The sequence below is a fragment of the Panthera pardus genome, unplaced genomic scaffold (assembly GCF_024362965.1).
Source record: "Panthera pardus isolate Hobbes unplaced genomic scaffold, ASM2436296v1 HiC_scaffold_4, whole genome shotgun sequence".
NCBI lineage: Eukaryota > Metazoa > Chordata > Mammalia > Carnivora > Felidae > Panthera > Panthera pardus.
Window position 1 is genome coordinate 7,624,719 of NW_026526969.1, and position 15,467 is coordinate 7,640,185.

Here is a 15,467-nt window from a genome sequence, read left to right on the forward strand (position 1 = left end):
CCCGGCAGACCCACGGAGGAGGAGCACGGGTGCCCGGGGCAGCGCTAGCCGTGAAGTGCTGTGGCAGGTAGGCAGTGCGTCTAGTGTGTGCAGCATCTGGGAACCAGGGTATCTTCCCGAAAAGGTGCTTGGTGAAGGAACCCGCCTGGGCTTTCACAGAGAGGTGAGAAAAGGTCAAGGGTCAGAGACGGGCTGCTGGCCCACCCCTGGCCTGCAAGGGTGTCCCCCTGGGTGAGGGGCTCACGCCTGCCGGGCCTCACGCTCCTCATCTGGATGACGGGTTTTCAAAGGGCCGCGGCGAGGACACGCAGGACACACAAGTGCCCCTCTGAGAGGACCATGTGACGTGGGTCACGTCCGTTCAGTGACAGGGAGCATACATGTCGTTCCGGGAGCTCAGGAGGTGCTCGTCAAATTATCTTGAATTGCTAGATGAATTAATTATCCAGAGGAAGTGCTTAAGAACCTGGCTAAGCCTTAAAGAATTAAGGAAATTTAATTTGAAATGCAAGGCATACCGGCGTGTGGCAGACGGGTGCCACGTTTATAAAAGACACCTCTTACTCAAGTTCTGACACGCCTGCCCCGTTTTAGGGCTGCCAAATGAAGGGGCCTCTGAGGCAGAGACCCTCGGCAAGGCCCTTCTTCTGGCCGGCACAGCAGGGGTCGGGCAGTAACGTATCTCTGCCCCAAGAGACGGTGGGCCGGTCAGGTGGGGGCGCTGCCGTGGGCAGACGCCTCCGTCTTTCCTCCAGGGATGGTCAGAGCCAGGCTTTCAGCCGTGTTTTCTTAGGAGCGACAGCGCCGGCCAGGGGCATCAGGGTGTGACCCCTGTCTTCACGGGGACCACCAGTCACGAATGAGGAGGTGTGACCGGGCTCCCGGTCCAGGGCGGTGGCGGTGGGGGGCAGCGGGGACGGGGGGGGGTCTGAGGCCCAGCCCCTCAGGTAGACACTGCATGTCTGAGGTCCAGGCTTAGGATTCCACCTGCACGGGGGAGCCCATTTGGTCTCCACGGTTCCCACGCGAATTTAGGACCTACAGATGCTGGGTGTGGCGGGGTGGGGGGGAAGCCCAGAGGGCCCGCGGGCACAAGGCCAGGCCGTGGAGGGGGAGTGACAGTTATACTGGAGGGCTCGCTCCCGGCACGGGTCACTGCCAGTTTCCACGAGCTGTGGTCCAGGTGTGACCTAGGCGGCCAACTCCTTCTCACGGAATGGCGCCATCACAGACCAGGAGGGCCCAGGCTCCGTGCTCAGGCCGCCTGGACGTTGCCCGTCGTGGTCAGCTAGGTGTGCCGCGATCCGGGGGCGGCCTGCAGGTGAAACGCCTCGGTCCATCTCCAGGTGGCCGGGGACACGGGTGTCCTGCCAAGAGGACGCGTCGTAGGTTCCCGTAAGTGATCAGCTCCTGAAAACGTTTCCAGTGATGGGTCCGGGTTTACAGCCACTCTGGAGGAGCCCACCTGTGGCCTCCCGCTCCTACCTCAATCCTCACGTGGACCTCGAGGCCGCTAGCATGGGGCTCCTCAGGTTTTCAGAGACTGAGTCCAGCGTGCTCTCTCCCGTGGCCTCGCCACCGCGGCCACGCAGATCGCCTCTGCTTCCTGCACCGGGGCCACCTTTGCCTCCTCTTCCCCACGGAAACCCCCTTCTTTCCTCTCCCTGACTCTGTGCTCACACCGTCTTCAAGATCCAGCCAGGACAAGGCTGTGGGGAGCTCGGTCCCGGGCTCCCTGCTGTCGGGCTCGCCTGTGCCATCCAGGCTAAGTCAGTCCTGCTGGCGGGCAGGCGCGTGCACGGGCCTGTCCTCACCTCAGTGACCTCCTCCGTGAGACCGGATCACCATCACGCCTGCTCGTGTGGTGAGCCCGAGACATCGATGGGACGCTCACCGAAACAGGACGGAAGGCGGCCTCAGCGCAGAGTAAATCCGCTGCCGGGCGAGGGAACCTAACGTGCCAAAGAGGCAGCGTCCAGGATCAAAGGCCCCAAGTGAGTCTACGGAAGTGGTTGTTTCTTTTTTCCTGGCCCAACCCCCCGAGGGACAAGGCGAGCTCCACGGTGGCTCAGCAGGACCTTGCAGGAGATGGGGGTGAGGGGAACAGAGAGTTGGGGAGGCATGTGGTTTGCAGACAGCCACCCCCCCCCAGACGATGCTAATACACCTGCCCACCACCCCCTTAGTGGGAAGTACTCATCTTTAAAAAATATACCTTCTCCTAATGGGAGAATGGCATTCTTTTAGCTAGCCTTTCTTATAAATAGCCATTTTAAATGGAAGCTATTTATCGGGAGCTTTATTTTCTGTGCTTTAGCAAGGAGAGTGCAGGTGACTGCCTAATTATACTGCCTCCGTATTGAAGTGCTCCAACAGAAGACCACAGAATAGAGTTATCGAAAATAGCCGGCTTGTAATGGCAGTCGGGTTAGTTCATTAATTACAAATACAGAATTGGCCCGGACAAGTGGCACTGTGCTTGAGCACTTGTCAGATGAGACAGGAAGAAACATCACCCACGTCTGAGCGTGTTTCACCGTCTAAGACTAGAGGGTATGCCGCTGCGCGTGGAGAGCGATGCGTTTAGGGTGACTCTGGCTCGAGAAAGCAGAGCACGGCGGGAAGAGAGACTGGAAAACATCCACCTGTCCATTTATCCTCGCACAGTTGCCAATCGATCGTTGAGGCAAAGGGAGGAAATACTGGTTGCGAGAGATGGAGAGTTTCAAGGTGTCAGAGAAAGCGAACCAGTGAGTCCCCAGATCCGGTCCATTTCAGTGCTACCACCAAGAAGTACTGTACTGGTCGAGAAACCCCAAGAAGCCGCAGCGTAAAGGCTCTGCCCGTTATGCCTTGTGCCCTGTGGGATCAGCCCCACACCCCACCAGTGACTGCCATCAGGCACAGGAGCATCTGTCTCAAAGACCATCGCCAACATGCATGGCAAAACCACGCCCGATGTCAAGCAGCTGAGCCGGGCCGGAAGCCTCAGCATCCTCAAGCGGCGGTCCCGATTCGAGCCCCACGCGCCGCGTCCCAGGGTCCCCCAGAGCTGAATGACACGGCCCAAGAAGGAAAAGGCTGCGGTGGGGCGGGAGAGGGAGGAGGAAGAAAGGAAAGCCCTAGGGCAAGCTCAGGTGCAGCTCCTGGCTGCTTCCGAGGGACCGCTGCTGGGTCGGAGACCCACCCCCTGCCACCACTGCGGAAGCAGCAAGCTGCCCATTTGACAGGTCTCATTCCTATTTTCTTCATAATTGTATTGCTGTTTAGTTTAGATTTGAGACTATAAATTATACACATTAGGGAAAAAAAAAAAAGCCCCGGGAAGGGAACTGGTTCAATTAACCTCGTTCCTTTGGGTGAGGGAGGCATAGAGGTGTTCTTTGGGGGATGCTGATGCCTTTTGCGTGTGGGTTCAATATTGGGGAGATCTTCACTCCTGGTGACAAGGGGTTAAGATAATTAGAATCAGAGTCTTGTTACTAGAGGATATGTTTTGATTATTAGATCAGATGAAGATAAGGGAGCGGTAATTTTGGAAGAAGTATTGCCAAATTGTTTCATTAACTGCACCGTATTAAAGAATTCCCCCAAGATACGGATAAAGAACATTAATTTGTGAAACTGCGTTTCATTTTTTTTTTTTTTGAGAAGGCAAACATTAAAACGTTAACTGATTTAGAAGAAATTGCTCTATAATAAAAAATGTAAGGTCTATAGCCTCCCTCTCATAGTCAAATGCGGGATTGTATCTGAGTCAGACCCCTTAACTGTAACAAAGGAGAGAAAGGCAAATTATCTAATAATAATGCCACTGCTGGGGTCAGAAATGGCTATAACATGAGAAAATTAAATTTAATCTAGAAATAAAAAATGAGTGCTAGTGCTCACTGGGCAGGCTGATGGGAGAGTAAGAAACTCAGAAGAAATAAATGCCACGGGTCCTCAACCCTCTCCCCAAAGCCGGCAGGACCGGCTCTTCCGAGGGGCCCAGGCACCCAGCGGTTCCTCGGACAGGGAGTGAAATGCACCCCGAAGGGGCCAGGAAGAGGCCAGGGGGGAAGTACGGTGGGGGCCCTGAGTCAGCGAGGTCAGGCCAGCGAGCTGCCGGGAGCACAGAACCTGTTGGAAACTCGGCTGTGGGTCAGAGACACGGTCGTGCGCTGGGAAGGAAAATGTCAGTTTTGTAAAAAAATCCAAACGGGCCTAACTACGTCCTGGAAGTACTTTCTATAAGAAAAAGTTTTCCTGATGTTTTTGTCTAACTCATCTGGACGTACCGCATTTAGTATACGGACGGCTGTGCTCGGCCATCATTCATGTGCTCTGCACGCACACGCGGGGCAGGGCGGGAGGCCCGGGAGGGCATCGCCCAGGCTGGGGAGGCACGGCGGAGCGGGGGCACATCTGGCCCGGGAGCTGGGCCCACACGTCACTAGTCGTGTCACTGAGCGTCAAACAAGCTACCTCTGAGGAGGCCCCATGGCTCTCTGGTGCACCACAGACCTAGGGTGAAATCAAGTGCAATTATTTTTCAAAAGCTGAGCTGGACGAACGAAGGGCACGTCTGTGCAGACAGCTTGTGACCAACTCTTCACCAGCAAGTGCATGAAGTGGCAGTCTGACATCCCGGGCTGGGAAGCATGGCCACGGGTGGGCGCGGGACGGGGCCTTCTACCAAGCCCCTTTCTACCAAGCTGCCTGCAAGGGATGGCCCATCGAGGGCAGTGCCGTCCAGGCAAGAGCTGGTAAGGGTCCAAAGGCACTCTCCCCGTCTTGGGCCCCAGGACCCTGCTTCTAGCTCCCTCATGGAGGCTCAAGGTTGCCCTACTTGCGGTCAGTTCCAGACAAGATGCTCTCCAGAAAGACCTGACGGCCCCGGTGCACCCAGGCTTCTGACAGACGTGTCCAGGGGATCCTCACTGTTCCCACAGGAGGGAAAAACACTTGTTGACGGTTGGAGTTCAGACCAAGAACAACCTAAGCGGTCACTCTGGCTTCCTGACGGAGAACAAATTCTCACCGGGACCCGTGCAGATTGCAAGCATGAGATCTACTCATTGCAACAGCCGAGACGGGGCAAACGAATAAGGTGGCTTCTGGGACAAGGGCTCCCGCCACGGTCACTATACCCGGCACGGTCACTATACCCGGCACGTGCCCCCGATGCCGGGGACAGAAGCAACCCACTGAGGGGCTGTGGGTGTCAGAGGGGAGCCAGAAGCGCCGCGCCAGTCGCCCCCCCCCCCCCCCACCCCCGGGCCGTGTGCAGAGGAAGGCGGGGCAGCGGGCAGGCGCGCGGGTCCAGCCCTCCCTCGGCCCGCGGCCCCCTCGGCGCCCTTACTTTGAGCGTGCTGTTCTTGGCACTCAGCTGCTGCTCGAGCTGGGAGATCTGGCTGGCCGAGTTCTCCCGCAGCTTCGTGAGGCTGGCCTGGAGTCTCTGCACGTCCTCCACCAGCTGGGCGATCTCCCGCTCTTTGGCGGCCAACTCCACTTCCAGGCTGGAGCGGGTCAGCACCTCTATGGCCTGCTCCTGCGGAGGAGAAAGGAAATGACAAAGCCACCCGGGGTTCGGGCAGGGCTTGGGCAAGAACACGCAGGTGGAGGGATGCGGGTGGTGAGCTCAGGGTGAGGCGTGACCTCCTGCCTCCGCCCGGACCCGCCAACACCCTCCCTGCACCACCTTCCTGTCTGCACGGCAAATGCGCCTGGATTCGGCCGGCGGACAAGGATTTACTGGGTGCCCACCAGGAGCCGGGCGTACAGTGAGCACAGGACAACGGTCCCTGTTGTTACGGAGCATCCAGCCAGCGGGAGGAGGCTGGGCGTGCGAGCCGCATCAGATGTGTTGGCTGACAGCATAAGCGTGTAGGGCGGCAACCAGGCCATCAGGAGACTGAAGCGGGGGCGGGGCCCGGGGTCAGACTTGGGCCAGGTGGTGGGGTTTTACTGATTTGCGTTTTTTTAAAGTGTATTTATTTTTGAGAGAGAGAGAGAGAGAGAGCACGCGCACACGTGCACGCAAGTGGGGGAGGGGCAGAGAGAGAAAAAGAGACAGAGACAGAGACGCCTAAGCAGGCTCTGCACCACAAGCGCAGAGCCTGACAGGGGGCTTGGACCCACGGACCGTGAGATCATGACCCGAGCCAGAAGCTTAACGGCCTGAGCCACCCCGGTGCCCCGGCAGTGGGGTTTTAATAAGATGGTCAGGAAAAGCCCCGTTGACATTGTGACACCTGTGCAAAGATCTGAATAAGGTGACAGAAAGGGTCCAGCTGTGTGCTGGGGGCATGAGCAGGGGAGGGGCAGACAGAGAGGGAGAGAGAGAATCCCAAGCAGCCTCCACACTGCCAGCACAGAGCCCGACGCGGAGCTCCAGACCCACGAGCCGTGAGATCATGCCCTGAACTGAAACCAAGAGTCAGACGCTCAATTGACCGAGCCGCCCGGGTGCCCCCATTTCACGGGGATGGAAAACACTAGCGGCTACAGCCCCAGCCGGCAGGTGCAGCCAATCCGTCCCACGCACGATGCGCTGGTCACCGACTTCTCACGTTGGGGGACAGCCCGTCGTCAGGGAAACAATTTTTCATATCTACTGCCCCTCCCCAGGAAATTAAGGACTTTTGTCGCTTAAGAATGTCAAGTTCTGTGTGTAAAGGAGTGACTCTTTTCTGTTTCTTTGGTTTGTGTCGTATTATAAAGTGGGTTCATTTCCTCCTGACTTCTGGCAGATGTGCACATGGCCCTAGCGAGCGTCTTCCCGCCAGCTTATTTAAAGGGCGTGTGCAGATCAGCTCTGTCCAGAGTGCGCTCCGTGGCCTGGTGCCAGCTCACAGACTGTTGCTGATACAGTGAGACACGCAGAGAAATGCAGACTGAGCATTTAGAAACTTGTACAGCAGTTTGCCACGGCTGTGACGCTCTTACTGTCTTTTGTAAAACCATCGGTCTGCAATGGATCGGCAGTGAATAAGCAAACAAGCCGTCCTTGGCCACAGAGAGTTTGGGGAGCACCACGCCAGCCAACAACCAAGGTCAGGAGACACGGGGACCCGAGACAAGTCCTCCTGGCAACGCCAGGGGTTAGAGCCTGGGACACTAGTGACAGAAACACCTGGGAGCCGTGAGAGGGAGAGGCGGGGGTGGAGGGTTGGCAGGAGTTGTCAGAAGGAAGAGGGGCTCCATTTGAGGGCGGGGGCACCACAGGAGGGCAGAGGGGTCAGAAAGAGCAGGGACAGGGCATAAGGGGGAGTGACTGATGCCGAGGCCAGCTTGAAAAGGACCGAGCCTGCTGCCACCTGATGGTGACCGACTGCTCAGAAGGGTGGCCAGAGGCACCTTGAGGTGGAGGGCTTGGGGACACAATGCAAGGGATATCTGGGGAGGCCAGACTTATGGGGGGTAAAGACTGAGCCACAATATCTAATTTATTTATCAATTTTCCAACCTGAGGGATGCCAGCCATAACAACGGTTTCGAGTGCTCTTAGGGAGAGCTGGTAAAACGAGCCACAAGGGGGGATCCGGGATTTTAAATGGGCAAGTGCAAGTTCACAGACCAGGGATCAGTGGCTCACATGATATGTGTAAAAACAGCAGCTCTCACTGCTGAACCTGGATTCAGGCTGGGGACCTGGGGGCAGGTAGTCCCAGAGGGCCATCTACTCCACTCCAGGGTCCTAGTCTGGCCTCGCCACAAGCTGGCCGTGTGACCTTGGGCACATCAACTATGTCTCAGGCACCCAGGCCAGATTCCTCATTCATAACACAGCCAAAGCCATTTGTGTCTTACATAAGCTAAATGAGATGAGATCATCCACCCAAATCAGTAAGACCTTGGAAATGAGACAGAAAAGAGCATTCTACTTGAAGCCCAAACGTGGCTCACTTCCTGGCTGTCCCATCATGAAGACACAAGGGAGATAGGAAGAAGCAGACAAGGGCCCAGGAGACGGTCACAAGGAGGGTCAGCACCGCCGGCTCCCTCGTGTCCGTCTGGGCCTCAATTCAGTTGCACTCGAATCACTTGGGGGCTTCAGAAAACGTATGGGTTCTGGGCTCAGCCCTGGAGACACAGGCTCAGGGAGTGTGGGGTAGGACCCAGGAAACTCCCCGGCGAGTCTGATGGGGTTCAGGGTCAGGACTCTGGCTCGGACAAGCCTCTCAAGGAAGGAACAGAAACTGACTTTTCCAAGTCTGACAAGAGGCCCGGGTGGGCACCACAACCAGGTCCCCAGAGTCTGTCCCAGCAGGGACGTACCCACGGCTCTGGGCTTCCACGACCCAGAGGGGGTCCTACGCTCTTCACGGGTGCCAGGTCTTGGGGGTGGGGGCTCTGACAGCTCAGGAGCCAGGAGAGGATGTGAAAATACTCTGCAGAGTCTAAAAACATTAGAATGTTTTTGAATGTCTGACTTTGGCTCAGGTCTCGATCCGAGGTTTGTGAATTTGAGCCCCACATCGGGCTTTGTGCTGACAGCGTGGAGCCCACTTCAGATTCTCTGTCCCCCTCTCTCTGCCCCTCTTCCACTTGCACTCTCTCTAAACTAAACATTAACAAAATAAATAAACATTATAAAAAGAGGGTGCCTGGGTGGTTCAGTCAGTTAAGCGTCTGACTCTTGATTTCAGCTCAAGGTCATGGTCTCACAGTTTTGTGAGCCTGAGGCCCACGTGGGGCTCTGGAGCTGGCAGCACGGAGCCCGCTTGGGATTCTCTCTGCCCTTCCCCCACTCACACGGTCTCTGTCTCTCTCCAAAAAAAACCCAAAAAAACCACAAAACAACACAACTTAAATGAACATAAAAGCAGAAGCTATTGGTGGAGGACCCCAATGAGTTCTGTCCCTTTGAACCCCGTTCACCTCCCCTCTCTCCCCAGCTGCCTGCGTCTGAGTCCTGGATAAGCTACATAATGACCTCTTCTACCCGGCGGCCGTTTCCATATCAAATAGGGATGAGATGCCAGAGCCCCATGCAAGACAGGGAAAATCAGGGAAAATCGAACTGTGAAACGAAGGTGCACCTAGGACCCGAGACTCAGAGACAGATGCCTGAACCTAGGCTAATACCTTACTTACATTTACTCCCACAGGGGAAAGATGAGGCCACAGGCACCTGAGTCTTACTTCTCTTTCCTACCGACCCCCCGCCTTTCTGCCAACACCAAGTGGCCAAAGTAGGCAGACTCCATCCGGCAGAGTCACCCGGTAGGTTCGCCTGCTAGATGCGTTTTCTCCTGTGACGGTTTGTTTAGGTTCAAGGGGTGGCCTGAGGCGGTGTCCCAGAGCCCTGGACTAATACTGGTCTATAAATACTCGACAAAGGACCTGAATATGTCCCGTCTCATTCAACGCACACGAAGGAGAGTAGCTTGACGTGGGGGAGAAAGAATGCGCTCTGGAGTAGGACAACCTAGGATCAAATTCTGCTTGGGCGTTTTCTAGCTCTGTGACCTTGGGCACATTACTTAACTCCTCTGAGCCCTTTCCCTTACTTGTAAAACGAGGATAATAAAACCTACCTCTAATGACTGCGGTGTCTCGAGGCATAAACGGGACAACCATATAAAGCCCCGGTGAGGCCCCTGACGCAGAGCTACAGCTCGCCGAGAGACGGCTCGCCTTCCAGAACAGGCGATTCCGTTAAGACACCCCACGGGTCGGTTTTGGCTTTTGCTAGATCTATAGACTGTACTGTTTCTCTGCCGAGTCCTGCCAGCCAAGCCCAACAGATATTTTCCCACTGGCCCCGTTTCCTATGTTTGCTCCCCGACCGGCTGGGGCTGGGGCTGGAGCTACTGGGAACGCACACCCGGGGGGAGCCCTGGCAGGCCCGCTCCTGGAAGGCTGAACCGGAGCCATGTAAACACTGCACTTAGCCCATGATGAAGTGTTTAAGCGCCTCAAGGACCCACAACTGACTCTACCTGCGAAAACATTCATTTCCTCCTGAAATGTTTTGGTTGCCACGGTCCGGGATGGTGCCAGAAAGCCCTTCAATCAAAAACCTTTAGCTCAGGAGCCCCGTGCAGACATGGAGGATGGACAGCTTTCTCGAGAGAACCCAAGGTGACCGCAGAGGCTGAGAGACGCCAGACCGGCTCCTTCCTCGAGGGCTTCCCCTTGCCTCAGCGTGGCGCTGGGTCCAGGGAGGTACACTTGGATCAGGGGACGGAGACGGAGCCCATGGGACACTTCAGGTAAAATGAGTATCAGGGTCCGGGAAGTTGGGATGGCCCCTTGAGTGAAGAATTTTTCTGTTTTCGGAAACACTTAACTCATGTTTTATTTAATATTAATTAATTAATTAATATTATTTTAAATGATTTTTTTAAAATGTTTATTTCTGAGAGAGGGAGAGAGCACGCCAGTGGGGGAGGGCCACAGAGAGCAGGACAGAGTATGCAAGGTGGGCTCGCTGCTAGCTGAGAGTCCAATGCGGGGCTTGAACTCATGAACCGTGAGATCACGTCTTGAGCCAAAGTCGGACATTTAACCGACTGAGTCATCAGGTGCCCCTAATTAATTAATTTCAAAAATTAAACGTTAACTTAAGGAAAGAATATGAAAACCCATTCTTTTTTTTTTTTTAATTTTTTTAACGCTTATTTTTTTTTGAGAGACAGAGAGAGAGAGAGAGAGAGAGAGAGAGAGAGAGAGAGAGATGGATATGGAGTGTGAGCAGGGGAGGGGCACAGAGAGAGGGAGACACAGAATCCGAAGCAGGCTCCAGGCTCTGAGCTGTCAGCACAGAGCCGGATGTGGGGCTTGAGCACCAACTGAGAGATCATGACCTGAGCCGAAGTCGGATGCTTAACCGACTGAGCCAACTGGGTGCCCGAAAATCCATTCATATAAAGGGGTCCTAGCACTAAAACTCTGCTTTAGGTTTGCTCCTAGGGAATAATTTTACAAAGACCCAGTCGAGTCCCGGCTTAGCCCCTGCGGGGCCCAGCGTTCTGGGGCAAGGGGTTCACAGTCCAGAACTTCCGCTTCCTCATCTAGGTAAAGAAATGAAACACCCGCCTCACAGGTGAAGTGGAAGAATGGCTGTCCGACCGACGTGTGAGTTATCACAGCAGCAAGGCTCCTGGTTAGACTGTGCCCTCTCTGGAAGGGCCTGGCGCCTCCCCCACCACCCCCCTGCTCTCCCACCGTCCACTGCGGGTCCTGGCACACGGCACGCACCCTGTAACTCTTTGTTAAAGAAAAGGACACTTATAAGCATAATTCACCCACCACAGGTGACAGGAGCTGAAGGGCCTCAGGGCCACTCACTCCTACTCTGCACACGAGGACACGGACGCTGCACAAGTTTGACTACCTGAGGTCTGTGAGTAAACAGGTTATGAGTCAGCGCTTTGAACCCAGGGCTCCCGGATCAGAGACGGTGAGGCCAGGCGAAGTAAGAGGAACCGCTGAAGCCGAATGACACAGATTACAGGTCAGGCCTTGTTCTAAACTATTTGCTCGTAAGAATGTCCTGGAACCCTTACAAAACCAGTGATGAAACGCAGGCTCAGGGAAGGCAAGTTCCTTGCCCCAAGACACACAGCTAGAAGGCGCGTCTGACCCCAGGGGCGTGGCTCCAATATCCGGGTCTTAATTCCGTGCTGCCCTAAGTCACTGCTCAGAGCCAGAAGGCGAGAGCCTGTAATCTGATAGGTCCAAGCTGCCTTGCTCGAGCTGGGAGAAGTTCCGGCTAAGAACAATTTTTGCTAATCTTAGAAAAATCCAGAAGCAAAGAAGGGACCGAGACGAGTGCCTCGCTCCTTCGGAATGCTGGCACTTCCAGAGAGATTCTGCCATTACGCAGACTCAGAGCGCGTTAACTGTGTTATTACTTCTTTGGCCCGCCCTGCTCATCGCCAACTGTTTTCTCACTCTGGAAGGACACATCGAGGTGGAGACCAAACCTCCGATTTTCCAATGTGATTCTGGCAAGGCTCTTGTTTCACACCCCCACCCCCCTGCCAGCCGTCTCCCCACAGGCCTAGCCAGGAAGGCACTCCCTCTGGGAGTGAGGGGGATCTCCCGCCTCGGCCTCCACGCTGGGCTGGCGACCAGGTAGCACTGATGCGCCATCGGCATAGTCCTTCCTCTGACCCTAACGAGTCCCGTCCCCAGGCTGTCCGAAGCATTCCCGACCAACACAGCACCGGTTCAACTATTTTCCCCCAGATGCAACATTCGTGAGCAAAGGCAAGCAGTCTGTGCAGACGCGAGGTGCACAGAGTCCCCACGGGGCCGGGCTACCCACCACGTCCGGCGCCTTCTGGATCTGCGAGGCCAGCTGGAGAGAGTGGTTGGCCGACGAGAGCTGTTCCCTCAAGGTCTCCGCCTCTCTCTGAGCCACCTCTGCCCTCTGAAGGAAATGAAAAGAGTGAGAAGAGAAAGTACATTCAGTTTAACAACTGACAATTATTACAAGAACATTCATCAATTCATGCCTGACTGACTATAATTGATTTTCCTAAACACTCAACCTAATAAATGCTAGAAAAAAAACATAGAATGTGATGGATTTTTATTTTAAACAGTACAAGGAAGAAATAATTGAGCGATTATGACAGTAATTTAACGCTAGGAGCAAGGAATCCCCTGCTGATACTAATGCTCCGGCCCACTGAATTTCCCAGACTGAATAAATACAAGTGGAAATAGAGTCTTTTGATTCAATTTCTCTCTATTCTCATAGACCAAGAAGATTTTATTGCAGGATCACTCCTGGGAGTAATTCTCACGGGTAAACAGTGAATTAAAGACACTTTGGCCGTTCTCTTCCTAAAAACACGCACAATGTTGTGGTTGTTTTCCTTCGGCAAGTATTTCCATAAACGTCCAGGGTGTAAATGTCACTTCTTTTGTGAGGGCCAGGCTTATTTCAACACATTTAACCCTTCACCTGACCAAGCCGGCCGAGGCCGGCACCCCCAGGCAGCCGGGGCAACCCGGGGCCGCAGGCGGGAGGGCAGCTGGGCCCACTCGGGGTGAGGAGCCAACCGCAGGAAGGGGGCCGAGGAGGAAAGGGTGGACCCTGTGTTCTTTGCAGGTCATTCCCAGACGAGGCGACCAATGCTACCGGACGGCAAAGCAGGATTTCCCACCGGACGAGACTGGGACACGCCAGTGCCTGCCGCCCGCGAAGGCGCCGGGGAGAGCGGCGCAACCGGGGCAAGTTACCTCTGCCCACGACGCCTCCACCGTCCCCGCCAGAACTGGGGACACAGTCACCTTCTCAGGGACCTCGCGGGGATTAGCGTCCGCCGAAGTATACTGTACACACAGCTCATCCGCAAGCGTCTCGCGAACGTGCTCGTCCCGATTCTACAATCACGAGGCAGACGGAACTCTGAGACGGGGGGACAACGGCAGGCAGTCCTGGGCGTGCGGGCTGGGAGATCGCGCGCCGCTTCTTTCCACCGGCCTCACGTCGGCGCCGACAGAAGAGATGAACGAGGAAAGCCCGGCCGAGCAGGGCTATTCTGTGTGTTTTCCGATTTTGCGGCGTGACAGCACGTGTCAACTAATTGCTGAAAGAACTGAAGGGAATCGGGGAGTGAGCCGGATCAATGGGGCGGGCGGAGGGAGGGGCGGACGGGTCCGGCGGCCTGGAGCGGTTCTCTGACGCACGATCGTTCTGCGAAATCTATCTCTGCGCGCAGACAAATTCGGGTATTTCTAACGGCAACAGAAATTGGTGCTGATGGCCGCCTGCCTTGCTTCTCCAGGGGCGCCCGGAGCCTCACCCCATCTAATTCACATGGCGCCTGGCCAGGCCATGCTGAGCTCACACAGACGCCGCCCACGCTCTGCTCCAAACAGAATCCGGAGCAGCCTGTCGGGAAAGGCGACAACGTGACCGGCGTGGCGACGATAGCAGGGGTGATTTCTGGTTCACTTTCTGCAGAGAGTCTCCTCTTCAGTGAGGAAGAGTTCCAGATGCGCCCCTCCGAGTTTTTCCGATAATCGTGTTGTTACTACTGAAAAGTTTTCCCTTCCTTTGCTGGTAGGCAGAACCCTGGGGCATAAAATCTCTACAACTCTGCCAGGAAGGAGGTGTTCTTTGACATGTTTCTAATATCTCTGACTAGGAAAACTATTCCTCAGCCGAGTGGAGAAGCTGTTCCGGGAGCAGCCAGTGAGGCCGCACCACCACCCTGCCCCGCCTGGGAATGTTCTGGAACCAGCAGAGCTCAGGCAGGCCCGGGCGACGGGTTCACGGCAAGGCTCTCATACGGGCATTTAGCTGCCCCCCGCCCCCCAAGCTGGGAGGCTCATGGAACAAGGGATCTGGCTGTTGAGGATTTTCTCCTCGGCTTGTGGAATTTCTCCAGAGCTTCTGCACCTCGTTCTGTTTCCAAGTTCGTGTGCAGAGTCACTCTGTGGCCTGTCCATGCTGGTCACGGCCTTTGCTCACTTGGCTTGACTTGGTTACTTTAGGGCAGCGTTTTGACGATTTGGAGTTTTTAGGATTTGTTTAGGATTTACGCCCCGAGGACATCAAAAACAACACAACACAACACAAAACAGTTGAGGTGGCTTGTGCAGCTAAACAGGCACAAAGAAGACTAAAAAAAAAAAAAAAAAGAAAAAGCAGGCCTAAGAGCAGCTGAAGGACGGAGTGGGAGCAGTCGGGCGGAATTAGTTCCTGCAGTTGGAAATTCAGGCCCATCGCCGGCGCTGAGACAGAAAAGAAGGGGCGCTGGGCTGGGTCAGTGCCGCGCGATCACTGTTTGCAGGGCCTCCGTCTTCCCGAGGACGGCGACCCAACCGGATGAAGGGTTTCTAAGAACTGGCATCAGCCATGGCAGGCGGAAGGCGGTGGTGTTTTCTGACCCGGAACCCCAGACACGGAGCCGCGGCTGCCACGAGACCCCTGACTCCTTGTGTCCGGTGACGGGCTCCCCCGCTCCAACCCGCCCGGCTCAGGCAAAGCTGCGGGGACGAGGCCGCGGTTCTGGCTGGCAGATCACCCGGGGGTGATCGAGGGGCCACCCCGTGATGAGAACGGCGCCTCGCCAAGCCTGAGCTGCTCCCCTGAGACGCTTCCTTTGCTGGCTGTTGCTTACTTTCGGTACTTCCCTGGGAGGGGAGAGTAAACACCGAGAGCACAGGTGACAGCGAGGGAGGAGGTCACATGAATGAATGGGGACACGGCCCGCATCTGCCGGTAACCTGGATACAAACACGAAAGCAGCCGCCTCACCGGCTCTCACAGGCCAACGGAGGACCCAAGAGGTAACACGAGCCAAGGGCCTAACAGTGCCCACCTTGTGGGGACAGGGGTCTAATCAAACAGGAAAGATGACCAGACACTGTAGGCGGTCTTCAGCAGTCGCTTGGAAGGCGGGAGGTGGCTGGAAGCACTTTGTTTCAAGAATTCTGTCAGTCACGATACCAGAAAGAAGTGACAATACCCACGCGTGTGACACCGGCTGGCCCAAGTCACAGCTCTGCGTCTT

At 55.6% G+C, this 15,467-nt stretch overlaps 1 protein-coding gene across 13 annotated transcripts in view; it reads right to left on the minus strand.

Annotated features, from left to right (window-relative positions):
- Positions 1-15,467, minus strand: part of CUX1 (cut like homeobox 1) — a 376,245-nt gene that overhangs the window by 80,788 nt on the left and 279,990 nt on the right. For 11 of the 13 annotated variants that reach the window (XM_053894157.1, XM_053894156.1, XM_053894159.1 and 8 more), the window contains exons 10-11: positions 12,263-12,367; positions 5,345-5,533 (exon numbers count right to left, since the gene is read on the minus strand). In XM_053894157.1, the coding sequence (XP_053750132.1) occupies positions 5,345-5,533; positions 12,263-12,367 (294 nt within the window). The remainder of the gene's footprint in view (positions 1-5,344; positions 5,534-12,262; positions 12,368-15,467) is intronic. The other 2 variants (XM_053894158.1, XM_053894150.1) reach the window with 1 other exon arrangement.